Here is a 15,769-nt window from a genome sequence, read left to right as displayed (position 1 = left end):
CAAACACATACAGAAGAAATAAATCTCAAATGAATTCTTTTAGAGAATAGAAATAGTGAATGCTTTTAAATCCATTTTATGATTTCAGTTCAACGTTGATATCAATATCTGGCAAAGAATACAAAAAAGAAAATACAGGCTAATATCTGTTATTATCATAGATGGAAAAGTTCTAATAAAACTATATATTTATATTTAAGGTATATAGTGTATAAGGTTATAATATACATGTATGATATGTATGTGTATATATGTATATATATCCTGAACAAGTTGGATTTGTCATAGAATTTCAATATTGCTTTAACATCTGAAAATCGTGGTGCCTGGGTGGCTCAGTCAGTTAAGTGTCTGACTTTGGCTCAGGTCATGATCTCAGGGTTTGTGAGTTCAAGCCCCGCATTGGGCTCTGTGCTGACAGCTCAGAGCCTGGAGCTTGCTTCAGATTCTGTGTCTCCCCCTCTCTCTCTGCCCCTCCCATGCTCAGGCTGTGTCTTTCTTGGTCTCTCAATAATTTATTTACGTTAAAAAATTAACATTTAAAAATCAGTCAATAGAATGCGCTATAATAATAGAATAAAAGAAAGCCCATATGATCATCTCAACAAACAGGAAAACAAATTGGTAAAATTCAACACACTTTCATGACAAAAACTCAGCAAACGAGGAGTAGGAGGAAAAATATTTAACTGGGTGAAGAGAATCTACCAAGGACCTAGCACCAGCGTTAATGATGAAATAGTGAACACTTTTCTTGTAAGATTAGAAACAAGGCAAAGATTGTTTTTACCATTTTTATTCAATATTTTACTGAAGATACTAGCTAGAGAAAAAGAGCAAGCAAACAACAACAGCGCAGCAACAATGACAAACAACATGATTTCATATGCAGAAAATCCAAAAATATCTGTATGTAATTATTATTAATAAGTGAATTTTACAAATTTACTGGATACAGGGACAATAGAAAAATTTCTCTTTACAACCAAAAACCAGTTGAAATAGACATGAAATGAAAAAAGAAATACAAATGAAAGTAGCACTAAGATATCAAATATCTACAGATAAATCTAATGAGAGATATGCAAATCCTCTATACTGAAAACTGTAAAACATGTTGATAAAATTAAAGACTTAAATAAATGAATATAGCATGTTTAAGGATGGAAATCTCACTTTATTTTTATTAAATTTTTTTTAATGTTTATTCTTGAGAGAGAAAGACAGAGCATGAGCGAGGGAGGGGCAGAAAGCGAGAGGGAGACACAGAATCTGAAGCTGGATCCAGACTCTGAGCTGTCAGCACAGAGACTGATGCAAGACTCAAACTCATGAACTGTGAGATCATGATCTGAGCCAAAGTCATACCCTTAGCCAACTGAGCCACCCAGGCACCCCTGGAAATCTCACTTTAGATAAAATGTCATTTCTTTCCATTTTGAGCTATAGATTTAATAAAATACTAATAAAAATTCCAGAAGTTTTTTGTGGTAATTGACAATTTGATTTTAAATATATATAGAAATGCAAAAGACCTAGAAAGACAACATAAACATGAATAAGAATGAAAAAGCAAGGGGGGCGCCTGGGTGGCGCAGTCGGTTAAGCGTCGGACTTCAGCCAGGTCACGATCTCGCGGTCCGTGAGTTCGAGCCCCGCGTCGGGCTCTGGGCTGACAGCTCAGAGCCTGGAGCCTGCTTCCCATTCTGTGTCTCCCTCTCTCTCTGCCCCTCCCCCGTTCATGCTCTGTCTCTCCTTGTCTCAAAAATAAATAAAACGCTAAAAAATTAAAAAAAAATAAAAATAAAAAAGAATGAAAAAGCAGGAGGACTTACACTACCAATGATAAAATTAAAATTAAGGAAGAGTGCTATTGGTGATGATGATGAAGAAGAAGAAGAAGGGGAGGAGGAGGAGGAGGGAGGGAGAATAGAAAAAAAGAACCTAGAAATAGCTCTACACGTACACTACCATCTGTTTATAATGAAGACACCACTCTTATTCAGCAGGTTAATGATTATTGGAAGGGAAAATATAAATGAATCTGGATGTATAACTCATCACCCAATACACAGAATTAATTTGACATGGATCATAGATCTAAGTATAAAAACTTCTAAAATGATAAATATTTCTAGAAAAAAACATAAGAGAATGTCTTCATGATTTGGGGGTAAGGATATTTCCTGAAACATGAAACAAAAGCATAATATAAAGAAAAAATGATAAACTGATAAAAGGATCAGGGACATTAGTAATCCTGCCTGAATTAGGCCGTTTTAGTTTTCCATTGACTTTAACCATAGGCCATGACAGTAATAAGATATATCCTAGTGGGTCTCCTATATTCCAGACATACTCTTCCTTACCTTCACTTACAGCTGCACATAATTTGCTGTAAGGTCCAATTTCCTCTTGGAAATCAAGATCAATCATCCCAGCCAATACAGTAACTACCTTCTGTGCTTCTTGATTCAAAGGCATGAGGAACCCAAAGTGGCCAGGTGGCAATACTAACTACCAGTTCATTGGAATCATTGTTGTGTCCTCTGGTGGAAGCATTCCTCCCTTTGGAACAGTAGAGCACAAGGTTATGGGGATAGAAAGCACTATTTTGCTAGTGGATAACTTGAAGTAACAAGTGAGTAGTGCCACTGCCAATTCCATCCCTTGATTCCTGGACCTATGAATCCTGGTTACGAGAGAACTAGCACAATACATTGGACACTGATTTAGAACATGTACCACTTCCTGTAGAATAATGCTTCAGGCCCACAAGGTATTGCCATCTATCTGGCAATCTAAATGAGTCTTCAAAAGGCCATTCCACTGTTCTATCAAACCAGTTGCTACAGGATGGTAGGGAACATAGTAAGATGAGTGAATACCATGAAAATAGGCCTGTTGCTTCACCTAATTTGCTGTAAGTTCCCTTGATCAGAAGCAATGCTGTATAGAATACCATGATTGTAGATAAGGCATTCTGTAAGTCCATGCATGGTAGTTTTGGCAGAAGCATTGTGTGCAGAGAAGGCAAATCCATATGCAGAGTAAATATCTATGCCAGTAAGAACAAAACATTGTCTCTTACATAATGGACATAGGCCAGTATAATCAACCTGCTGTCTGCTAGCTGGCTGATCACCTGAGGGAATGGCACCATATCTGGGTCTCAATATTGGTTTCTGCTGTTAGCAGATTAGGCAGTTAGTTATTTGTGGCTGTAGCCAGGTCAGCCTTTGTGAGTGGAAGCCCATGTCGCTGAACCCATGCATAGCCTCTGTCCCTACCACCATTGGGTGATGACAAGGGTAGCTGGGGAAAGAGACTGACTAGTATCGACAGAATGGCTCATCTTATCCACTTAGTAATAAAATGCTCCTCTGCTGAGATCACCTCTGGTGAACATTCATTTGGGACATAAATATCTTCATTTTTTTTCCCATCCAGAGAGGTCTAACCACATACCTCTTCCCCATACCTCTTTGTTACCAATTTTCCAATCATATTCCTTCTAAGTCCCTGACTCTCCAGACAAACCATTTGGCCACAGCCCATGAATTAGTATATAATCACAAGTCTGGCCACTTCTTCCAAGCAAAATGAACAACCAGGTGCACTACTTGAAGTTCTGCCCTCTGGGAGGATTTCCTTTCACTACCATCCTTTAGGGACATCCCAGAAAGTGGTCACAGTGCTATAGCAGTATACTTTCAGGTTTTGATGACTGATTATGCATAATCATCTGTAAATCAGACCTGGGTCTTTCCCTCTCTGTCAGCTGATCATAAAGAGCTCCCCATGAGGCCATAGGTATGTGCTGGCAGAAAGAAGGTAGTGTAGCCAGATGAGGGAACTTGAATATTTGGTCCACTTCCTCTAATAACTCTTTTTGCCTTCAGGAGTAGTTTGTGCCTGATTTCAACTATACCGCTTCCATTTGATGATGGAGTGCTACTGTGCTCACACAACATTATGGCTTGATGGTTCAGACATCACCCAGTTCATGAAGGGCAGCTCAGGCTGCATGGTAACTTGGTGGCCCACGGTTAAACATTCATTCTCTACTAGGACCCTGTAGCAAATGAAAAGCTGTATTTATCAAAAACAGAGTAGTTATTCATAGAGCATGGCAAAACTTTGCTCCAAATCCTAATGGCTCCCACTGTGATTTACCAATAGATGTCTGCTAAAGGTTTCAAATAGCATCCCTATCTGCTACTGACACTTCAGGCACTATTGAATCTACTGGATCATATGGCCCAAGTGGCAGAACTACTTCTGGTGGCTCTTACTATCAGGTATTGAAAAAAAGCATTAGCTATGTAAGTTTCTATATACCATATATCATGTACAAGGGATTGTTTTAATTTGCTCAAGTAATGAAACCACATCTGGAACAGCAACTGTAGTTGGAATCACCACGTGGCTAAGTTTACAGTAATCCACTGCCATTCCCCAATACCCTTCTGTCTTCTGCACAGACCAAATAGGCAAGTTGTGTCAAGATTTGGTGGAAATCACCATCCCTGCATCTTTTGGGTCTTTAATGGTGGCACAAATCTCTGTAATCCCTTAGGAATGTGGTATTGCTTTTGGTTTACTCTTCCCAGGTAAAGGAAGTTCTACTGGCATCCACTTCACCATTCCTACCATAATAGTCTTCACTCTACAGGTTAGGGAAGCAGTGTGGTGATTCTCTCATTGCTGAGTATGTAGGTCAACCCAGTAAAATGTTGTAAGTCCCTTTGAGAAGGCTGGAAGAAAGATTAACAGTATGTGCTTTTGGTAGTGTAGGAGGGTCCTTCCTCAAGGGGAACTGGACTCTCCTTCAAGGATTTCTGGGTCTGTAACTGGCTCAATTCAGAATTGGCCAAAGGGCCATGATTGTTTTTATGATTCAAGTTAGACTTCTGTTCATTTGACCTAGAATTCTCCTACTTATATATATCAGGCAAGTATTTAGTACACTAGTCATCTGTTTCACTTCTAAGGACACCATGAGCAACTAGCCAACACTAAAGGTCTCTGGAAGTCAGACTCTTCTTACTACTGCTTTGACTCCACAGTCCATTATACTAACCATGCCATCTTGCTTTTGATGATTAAGTATTGCCACATGGCCCCTGCTACCTGGGATCCAAATATCCCTATTGCATTTAGATTCTTCAAGTAAGTGGTAGCAATTCCCACTTTAATTTCTGACCCACAGAGAAGAGTGACCCAAGAGCTATTCAAGGATGTTGGGGCTCCTCTCACAAATTTATTTCTCATAATCATAGTAAAAGTTGTGTTCTCCGGACCCTCCAGGGGTGGGTGAGCATGTCTGACATGATCAATACACTCTAGAATTCCAATCTCCCACAACCTTTAGATGCCTTCCTCTATAATATACCAAGGCAATTCTGGCATTTCAGATTCATTTTGTGTAGGTCATCTTTGGATCCATGTTTCATCCTAACGGTCAAGCAAACCATTAGAGCCCTTTCTAACTCCCTGAGCTCCAATATTAAATGCAGAATCTCTGAATAGCAGGCCCATATCGATAAATGTGGCCAGACCAAACTTTATATTCCTTCCACCATTATCTTCTATTCTTCATATTTATCCACAAACATGTTCCCCAAATTTATGTCTGCATAAATTGGAAAAATCATGTTGTTCTTTTGGAGTGTAGTGCAACTCCTCATCAGTCATACTTTGTACCTCACCTGTTGCAGACTGCTGGGATTTGAGTGTAGTTATAAATATAAGAGCGAAACAGGGTAATAAGGATGGGTCCTGAGTAGAATCAGCAATGTCTTTCATGGCAAGTACCTCAAGCAAAGCAGGATCAATCTCTTCAGATGAGACAGAAGGACTGCTTCCACTGGCAAAGAAGAGTAAAAACTATTTAAGAGTCAAATGTTTCCAGCCTTATTAGGATTTTTCCATATGTCTCCATACCAATTTTCAGGATTCCATTATTTTTCAATTAAGATCTTCACTTTGACAGCAGCAGACATGATCTTATATATAGAACATTCTGAGGAAACCACAAAAACTATTATAATAAATGAATTCACCAAAGTTGCAGGATACACATTAATATTAAAAAATCTAATTTATTTTTATACACTATAAATGAGAAATCCAAAAATAAAAATAAGAACATAATTTCATTTACAATGTCATCAAAAAGAATAAACTACTTAGGGGTAAACTTAACAAATGAGGTGCAAGACTTGCACATTAAAACCTGTAAAACTTTGTTGAAAGAAATTAAAGAAGATGTAAATAGGGGCTTCTGGGTGGCTCAGTTGGTTGAGTGTCTGACTCTTGATTTCAGCTCAGGCTCATGATGTCATGGTTCATGAGATTGAGCCCCACATTAGGCTCTGCACTGACAGCATAGACCCTGCTTAGAATTCTCTCTTTCCACCCCTCCCCTCTTGCACTCTCTCTCAAAATAAATAAACAAACATTTCAAGAGGAGGAAATAAATGGAAAAACACCCCATGTTTATGGAACAGCAGATTTAATGTTGTAAAGATGACAATATTCTCCAAATAGATCAACATATTCAGTGCAATCCTTATCGCAGACTTTTAAATTATTTTTGTAGAAATTGACAAGCTGATCTTAAAATTCCAATGGAAATTTGCGAAGCTCACAGTAGCTAAAACAATCTTACAAAAAGAACGAAGTTGGAGAATCAAAATTCTCAATGTCAAAACATACTACAGAGCTACAGTAATCAAGAGAGTGGGGTAACAAGGTGGTAATATATGCCTCTCTAAAATAATTTCCATTGCAAATCAAGATGATAAAAGCTGCTACTTTCTAGAAAATGCTTTTTTTCCCCTTTGCTGTCTTCTTCCTGTATGCCATCTCTGTATTATACCTCAGCAAGGATGACACATGTCAACTCTGCAGACCAGATTTGTCAGAAAGTAACCGGTCCTAGGAACTGATCCTGCTTGTGCAGAGAGGTAGTGGAGTGAAACTTTGCACAAACCATGCTTCAGTTCACCTCAGCAAATATCCACTGAGGGTTGAGGTTGACAAGGTCTGGGATATTTATGTGGAGGGCTGAGAGGGAAAGTCGCCAGAAAATAAGTCCTTGTCATATGTCCTTGGACGTTTAGAGAACATCAGGCTTAGTGTCACACCCACTTGAGACAACTATCTTTCAGGTCTGGTTTGAGTGGGCAGGAGAGAGAGCAATGGTTGCGTTGGGAGCAAGCTACACACCCACCAATGACAGGACAATACAGGTAATCCTGGGGGATCAGATAAAATTGTAAAACGGGACTCCACCAAAAGGCCTACCTGGACTCAATAGTGAGGTGAACAACCAAAGTCCAGGAGACTGAGTGGGGAGCCAGAAGCAGCCAGGTAATGCAGAGGCATGGATGATTAAATGAATCTCTAGTGAAAGATCCTGTGGGGAATCTGTAAGGGCAATGCATGACTACCAATGAGAGCAAGAGCCAAGTCTGGACGTCTGCCATGCCCAGAAGCCACCAAATCCTGATGGAACTGTCTGTATAAGAAAGACCTTTCTTGTCCCCTTACCTCTCTTTCCTGCCCAAGGATAGGTATATATATCAATGGAAAGGAACTTACAGTCCAGAAATAAATTCTTACATTTATGGCTAATTGAGTTTTGACAAGGGAGCTAACACAGTTTAATAGAGAAATAAATTGCTTTCAACAAATGGGGCTGCAACAATTCAATCAGAAATGTAAAAAGAGGTTGGATTCCCTACCTCACACCATATCCAAAAATTAACTAAAAATGGATCATAGACACAAATGTAAAAGCAACAATTGTTAAAATTTTAGAAAAAGACAGGAATAAATCTTCATGACAAGGTAATAGGCATGTTTTAGAAATGGCACCAAAAGCACAATCAACAAAAGTAAAAATAGGTAAATTGCACTTCACCAGAAAGTCCAATTCACCATTTTGTGTGATGAATGTTAAGTTAATTCATCATTTTTTTTTCTTCAAATGATACCATCTAGAAAGTGAAAAGACAACTCACAGAATAGGAGTAAATATTTGCTAATCATTTATCTGAGAATACACTTGTACACAGAATATATAAAGAACTTAAAACTCAACAAAAAACCCCCAAATAATTAAATTATAAAGTTGAAAGGATCTAATTAGATATTTCACCAAAGAAAATATACAAATGGCCAATAAGCACATGAAAAGATGCTCAGCATCATTTATGATTAGGGAGATACAAATCAAAACCACAATGGGATGTCACTCCACACTTCTAGAATGGCTAAAATTAGAATGACAGACAACACTGCTGGCAAGGATGTGGAGAAATTGGAACTCTTACACATTTGTGGTGGAAATGTAAAATGGTGCTGCCTTTTAGAAAGCATTTTGAAAGTTCCTCAAAAATAGAGTTACCATGTAACTCAGATGTTTACCACCATTAATTAATTAATTAATTAATTACAAATTAAACTATTCTTGGTTACCAATATATCTCCATTCATCTGGCTAAACTATAAAAATAACAAGTAAACTTAATAAAAAAAAAAGAAAAAGAAAAAGGTAGAATCAGAGAGGCTTACACAAGGGATTTCAAGAGTAACAATAATGTTCTCTTTCTTAAATGTGTATTCTTGTATTGTTATTCTTTAAACTGTACATAAAGTATACTATAAATATTATTTCATATGGATTAAATATTCAATAAAGAATGACATACTGAGTATTGGCAAGAACATGAAGCAAGTGTTACTTTCATATATTGCTTATGGACAAAAGTTGGTACAACCACTTTGCAATACTCTTTGGTATATACTAATACCAAACATATGTAAAGCCTATAACCTAGCAATTCCACTTTCTGGTATGTATATACTCAAGAGATTTAGTGCCTATTTCAACCAAAAGATAGGTATAAGAGTGTTCATAGCAGCATTAGTCTAAAAAAAGCATCAAAATAGATATAGCACAATGTCCATCAATAGCAAATCTGATAAATAATTTGTGTTCTGCTAATACAAAGGAATACTATGCAAAACTTAACCTGTGCTGATAGAGGTCAAAATCCTGGTCACTTTGTGGGAGAGTGTTACGTGAGCCTCCTGGGGTACTGGAAGTTGTTAGGGCGCACAAGTGTGTGTGTGTGTGTGTGTGTGTGTGTGTGTCTAATTTTTCTGAACTGTGCATGTATTTGTATGTTCTACTGTGAGCATTTTATAACAGTAATAAAAAAGTGAGAATAGATTTATGTGTCTGTTTTATTTTGGAAACATAAACACAGGATGTATATCTTAAAAAACTTATGAAAATCTTACTTCTGAAGTAAGAACAAGGTTGAACAGATAGGAGAGGAGATGGAACCCACTGAGTATATCTTTTCATGTAGTTTTAACTTTTGAGTCACATTAATGTTTTTGTATTAAAAAAATTACATCAATCAGAGTAGAAACATAACTTTTAGGGGACAGTGGCAGAAACAGAGATTCTACCAATGAGAGCATTGCCCTCACAGATTCCCCACAGGATCTTTCACTAGTAATTTCATCTTCTATTTTACAATTTCCAGTCTTCCTGGGAGTTAGGTTGGGGTCATATGAGTAGTACTGGCCAAAAAGCTTTAAGAACAAGCCTTTGGGCTGAACCAGAAGAGCTGATTTTATTCCTCCATGTGTTCTCTCACCTTGTTTCTGCGACTGTGAAGGGTACATGATGAGACCTTGGAGCCACAGGATGGAATTCTTCCCAGATCTCTAAATCACCACATGAACACTGAAGAGTTGCTCAACTTCTATTAAAGTTTTTGAGAGTGAGAAGTAAACTTTTTTTGTGTGTGTGAAAGTTTTTATTTTAATTCCGGTAAACATACAGTGTGATATTAGTTTCAGGTGCACAATATAGTGATTCAACAGTTTCCTACATCACCCTGTATAAGAAGTAAACCTCTTTAAAGTTATTTATTTATTTATTTATTTATTGACAGAGTGTGAGCAGGGGAGGGGTAGAGAGAGAGGGAGAGAGAGAGAATTTCAAGCAGGCTCTGCACTGTCAGCATTAGAGCCTGACATGGGGCTTGAACTCATGAACTGCGAGATCATGACCTGAGCTGAAATGAAGAGTTGGATACTTAACTGACTGAGCCAGCCAGGTGCCCTGAGAAGTAAACCTTTCTAATTTTGGAACTAGCCTGTTAGCTCAACATAGCCTAGAGTTTTCTGATTAATAGAGTAGATGTAAAATTGAGATGATTTGTGGAGAAGGAGGAGACACAGTGGCTATATGAGGGGAATTGAGGAGAGTGAAATAAATATTCTTTATATTCTTCAAAAAATAAGAATGAAAACCTTTATAGAATATTAGAGCTAGAAGAAAACTGCAGACTTTATTCAGTTCTTTTCATTTTGAAGACAAAAAAAATTTAACCAGAGAGACAATCTTGATTGAGTCAAGATCACACAACAAGTTAATGGTAAAGACAGGATTACAACCCTGGTTTTTAGGATCTTGAGAATAGTCTCAGGGTTAGGCTACAATTACTTTTGAGAGCAGCTGAACATTTGCTCAGGATCCTTTGGGTATACTGAACTTCCAATTTCTTGGTGAAGGTTCTAGATGGGAATAGCAGCCACCTGAGCCTCTATCAGGCTTCAGACTTCAGCCCCAACTCTGAAGTCATAGCACAATCTCCTTTTCATTTCTATTTTACTGTCCTTCCCTAGGCAGTCCACTTGAAATCATCAGGAAATATATATATATATATATATATATATATATATATATATATATATTTTAAATAAGAAATGTATATATATCGTTTGGGTTATTTTCTTTTTATGATTTGAATCACTGGTGTAAACAAAGTAAAAGTAAAACAAGAAAATATCCTTGTTGAGAATTTTGTTCTTCCATCTTTGATTTTTTTGGGGTGGACAGATTCTTTCCTTACATGTAAGAAGAAGTACCTGTGGTATTGTTTGCATAAATGTCTAGAGGGCTCAGATCATTTTGTTACAAATTTATTCTTTTGATTTATAAAAATCTCTTTATGCTTCAGCATTGCTCAAAACAGGGTGACCAGACATAATCCCCCTGCCCCAATCAAATCTCTATGATTTTGATAATTTCCCCCATGTGTCTTCTTCAGGTTTATATTGGTTATATCTTATTTTTCTTTCCATCCCCCCATCTCTCCATTTCTGAGCCATCACTCAGGCAGATACTTACTGACCTCTTTTTTCCATCTCCACTTTGACCCAGGAGATTAAAGGAGGCCATTGTCACATCATCATTGGTCAGCCAATCAGGTGAGCACCTCCCGTCAATGACCTCCTTATTCCAGAGGAGTTCTTCAGCAGTTTCAATGGAAGGAGGGAGCCAAGAAGGAGGCCTGGCATAAGTCCAAAGATGATAATTACAACATGGATTGTGTACATTCTTGCCCGGAAAGGTGCAGGGTTCCCCTTCCCACCAAAAATCAGTTCGGTAGGTGGAGCTTGGGATAGCTACCTGGAATTGTTTCTCATCCATCTCCTCCCTTCTGAGCCCCCTACTGCACTTCCAAAGAGATCTTATAACATAACTTTGAATAAGAATGGAGGAGGAGGGCTGGTTCTCTAGGTATTCTGAGGGCATTAACTTCCCAATTTGTTACAGGACGTTGAAGTTGTAGAAAGTGAGGCTGTATCTGTAGTACAGCACTGGCTGAAAAAGGTGAGTAAGATTTCTCTATGACTCAGGGTACCCCAACTCTAGAGCGCTGGCCTCAGCGGGTGCAGGAATCTGGACTCCTTTCCTCCTAAACCTGGGAAACTCAAATTCATTGCCAAACACCTTACCTAGAGCTGTGTCTAATTCACCAAATTTCCTAGAAGATGCTGGGGCTTGTGTCTTCATCAGAGATGTGTTGGAATCATCACTATCCCCACCCTGCTTCTCAAGGATATTGGATGAGAAGTTTCAGATGTGTCACCTCTAGCTACTGGGCATCTCAGCAGTATCTTGGGATAGGGCCAAGGATTTAATGAGTCCCCTAGAATTCTACAGATAAGCTTGCTATGGAACTTTGAGAGATAGAGTGTGTACGAAAAGACACACAGCATGTGTAGGGAAAACAGGGAGAAGGAAGAAGAGATACAGAGGAACACTTTCAGGGGAAATTACTCACCTTTCAGACTGAAGAAGAGGCTTCCCAGGACATAAAGGAGAAGATGTCGACCAACTGCCCTCCCATGCATGGCCAAGATGTACATGTGACCAGAGATGTGGTAATTGAGAGTTTGAGGCAATCATCCTAGGGGAGTGGGCAGATAGGCGGACATGCACAATGTCCAATTGAAAAGGGTCTTGGGCGAGTGGGTGGAGCTTGTCCAGGCTGGGTTCCACCCCTCCCAGGGAGTCCTTGCTGGACAGTAGTCACATGCACCCTACCTGGGTTTCCTAGGTGAAGCACCATCTCTCAAAGTCTGAATTGTTGGCAAACCAGAGTCAAGAGGTCCTGGAGGAAAGAACGAGAATCCAGTTCATAAGATGGAGGTAAAACGTCTCATTTGCCCTGAGCTGAGTTGTGGGGAGGGAGGCACAAGGGCCCCACCTTCAGTATACCTGGCCAACACAAATTCACAGCTATTTGTCTCCAGAGATGTTGACTTTTTGGCTGAGAAATTTTTCAGTCTTTGGGGTCTTAAGGGAATATTTTTGCTATCTTGAAAGCCCAGCTCATTCCTAAGTTTTAGCATGACTTGAGGGGTTGCAAAACTGGGCTTGCTCACCGTTTCTTAAATGCTTCTGAATAAATTTTAGACTTCTGTTACTTTTGCACTTGATTTGTTCAGAAGTGGCTGTACTTTAAAGAGCAAAAAGAAAATAAGCTCTTAAAATGCAAAAGCCTGAGCCCTCATCTACAGCTGAGGTGAGAGGAGGTTTCTCAGTGCCCAAGGCTAGAATTCTGTGCTTCACATTATGGTGGCTTTGCCAGCCTCCCGCTATGCCTGCTGGAGCACAGACCACCTGCATCTGCCTCTCTTGGCTCTGAAGGGCTGAGACCTGAGGTGGAGGAAGATGGGCCTGGAAGCCAGCTCATTCTCTCTGGCATGAGCGTCCCTATTTCCTTCAGGACTAGGGTTCACTCAGGGTCTCTTTTCCCAGCCAAAGAAATGTGGGATTAAACAGGTACTCCTGGAAACTGTGGAACAGCTCCCCTCTCATTTCTGTACTCTTTTCTTCCTTCCCCTGCCTCCATCACCAGCTTTGTTCACTTCTACTAAGGAGGACATATTTCTCAAGAAATGTATTTTTGCTGAGGGATATCCAGTTTTCTCTGTTTACCCCTTACAGTGCCATTAGCATTTTAAAACAGCATTCAAATGCTCAGTAATTATGTAATAGGAAAGGGTAGCAAATAATGGAATTTGAGACCTCCTTGGGAAAGACTTTTTGGATGGGAAACGTATTCTAAAATCATAAATGTTGGGGACTGTATACAACCACTGCCGTGCATGTGGGAGACTGTCCCTGCCTGACATAGCTGCACTATATGGAATTGTAAATGTTGCAATTCCTTGGTCTGGATAATATGAACATCATCTTCAGATATTTTTTAAACATTAGCTGTATGGCATAACTAGATTAAAGCTTTGGAGACAACCCACAGTCAATTATCCATGTATAATTTTTCCACTCTGGACTTTCTGTGGATTTTTTAAATCCATAAACTGTGACTGGTTCCCCTACAATCCACTAGTTTTGGTATTATTTTATTAGGTTCAGTAAATATGTAGTCAGGGAATACATATCCATTCATTAAGCATCAGTGGATACTCATTTATTTGGTAGATGACCACCAGATGTTTGCTAGGACCTCTAAAGAGAGAGAAAATAAGATGGAGTTCCCCGTTTCCAAGGGATAAAAGTGAACTAGGTGGATAAGGTATGCGAATGTTACAGAAAATGTCAGAAAAGCCATGAAGAGGATCTATAAGAGCATAGCATGGGAGACCCAGCTTGCACAAGCTCTAGGCATTGCTGCCTGGAGTAGCCAGAAGAGGTTTCTAGCAGGACATTTGCTTGGACTGACCCATAAGCTGGGCAGGGACAGGATAAACAGGAACAGGAATGAGGGGTGTTTCAAGAGATCACGAAAGCCTTGGCAACTTAGCCAATTCCATCTGGCTTCCAGTGCCCAGTGCTGTGGCCCCTTCTCTGAGGTTTCCTGCTTTCTGCCTTGGGCTGGGAATAATCTCTCCCTTCTCTGGAATTCCTTTATCCTCTCTTGCCTCTGTTTGGACACTGACCCAGCTCTACCTTGTGTGAGTGGTAAATGAGCACATTTATCTCTCCCAGACTTCAAGTCTTCACATTGAAAGCCCCAGAGCACCCAGAACAAGGCAATTTTAATAGATGCAAAAATGGAGGATATAGTGGACACACTGGTTTTGCTGGAGTGAAGGACTTGTGGGGGAAGAATAGAGTTGAGGGGGGCACGAATTGCACCACAGAGAGGAAGGCAAGTCAGCATGGTGACATAAAACAACGGCAGCAATGAAGGGTCTGCAGCTTCTTTGTGACAGAATTTTCTACAATTATCTCTAAACCATAGTGAATATGGCACAATGTAGGTCATAAAGAGCTGATAAGAAAGTTGGAGAGGAATTCAGAAGGAGTGAATTCCATGTCTTACAAGGTTACTCACCTGCTGTGCAACTCTAGTAAAGGCACTTAAACTTTCTGTTTCTTCGACTTTCCCTAGGACCATTTGCTACCTACCCAGGATTATTGAGTGGCTCAGGGGTACTTGATAGTAAAACAAAACAAAACAAAACAAAACAAAACAAAACAACCCTTGTGTGCCTCATGAAAGAGGAGTGAAGGACAAGATCAAAATTTCATGGCGACAGAATATTGTTTATATGATTCCAACCCATTCACTATGCTTAGTGATAAAGAAACTCAGGAATTCCAAATGTTTGAATGGTGTTTTTCAGCCATACCCGTATCTTCCAAGTGCCAAGTGAGGTGAGGGAGGATGTTATGCGAGACCGAATAGAGCAGGTGAGACGAAGGTAAGCCATTTGGGACAAGTTGATTTGTACTCCTAACTGGGGGCAAGTGGCAATGGGGGTGGCAGTTAGCCTCTCCTCTGTGGGTCTCCCTGGCTCCAGACCACACCTGGGTTCCATGGCCATGCCTGAAGCCCTTCTTGGCTGAGTGTCTCTTTGTGGGACTTTGCTCCAGGACCCGAATGGGGCAATGGCTCAGGCATGGGCTGTGTGGGCATCTCAGCTCCACGCCATGATCTGGATGTGCACTCTGGGTAAGCTTTACCATCTGGCAGCCTCCTCTTTGCCGTGTTCTTCATCTGCAGCCTATGCAATCTTACGGATGAATCATCTCAGGAAATTCACAACAGAACTTCCTATGCAGACTGCTGAGAGCTACAGGTGAGAGGGCCAACAGGTGAGGAAAAGATGCTGTCCTGGGTGTGAGACAGTGTCCTGGGTGGAAGTTTGACTATAAAGTTTAGCTTTTCATTTTGGTGAGGAGGCGTACACTTGGGGCCAGTGGGAGTGGTGGTGAGGTTAACTTAGGCTTCTGCAATGCCTTTCTAAAGTTTCTGAAAGGACTTGAAGTCAAGTTCAGATTTGACCTCTCTGACACTTTTAGCTGTGGTGTCACAGTGAGTGCTTCTAAGCCTGGAACAGGTAAGGGACCACCTGGGATCTTGTGTTAGTAGGTTGTCAGAGGGCCTGGTGCTCTGCATTTTTAACACCCCAAGGC

At 39.9% G+C, this 15,769-nt stretch overlaps 1 protein-coding gene across 1 annotated transcript; it reads left to right on the top strand.

Moving 5' to 3' along the window:
- Positions 1-11,401: 11,401 nt before the first annotated feature.
- SPATA19 (spermatogenesis associated 19) lies at positions 11,402-15,423 on the top strand. Its single transcript, XM_047070528.1, has 6 exons — positions 11,402-11,479; positions 11,651-11,707; positions 12,169-12,261; positions 12,438-12,529; positions 14,977-15,054; positions 15,327-15,423. Exons 1-6 carry the CDS (start codon positions 11,402-11,404, stop codon positions 15,421-15,423), a joined length of 495 nt encoding a protein of 164 aa, XP_046926484.1.
- Positions 15,424-15,769: the final 346 nt, after the last annotated feature.

Source organism: Lynx rufus, unplaced genomic scaffold (assembly GCF_022079265.1).
Source record: "Lynx rufus isolate CCGP_SWC_20201006 ecotype Redwood Valley unplaced genomic scaffold, mLynRuf1.p SCAF_9, whole genome shotgun sequence".
NCBI lineage: Eukaryota > Metazoa > Chordata > Mammalia > Carnivora > Felidae > Lynx > Lynx rufus.
Note: the sequence above shows the minus strand (reverse complement) of the source record. Positions and strands in the feature narration are given on the sequence as shown.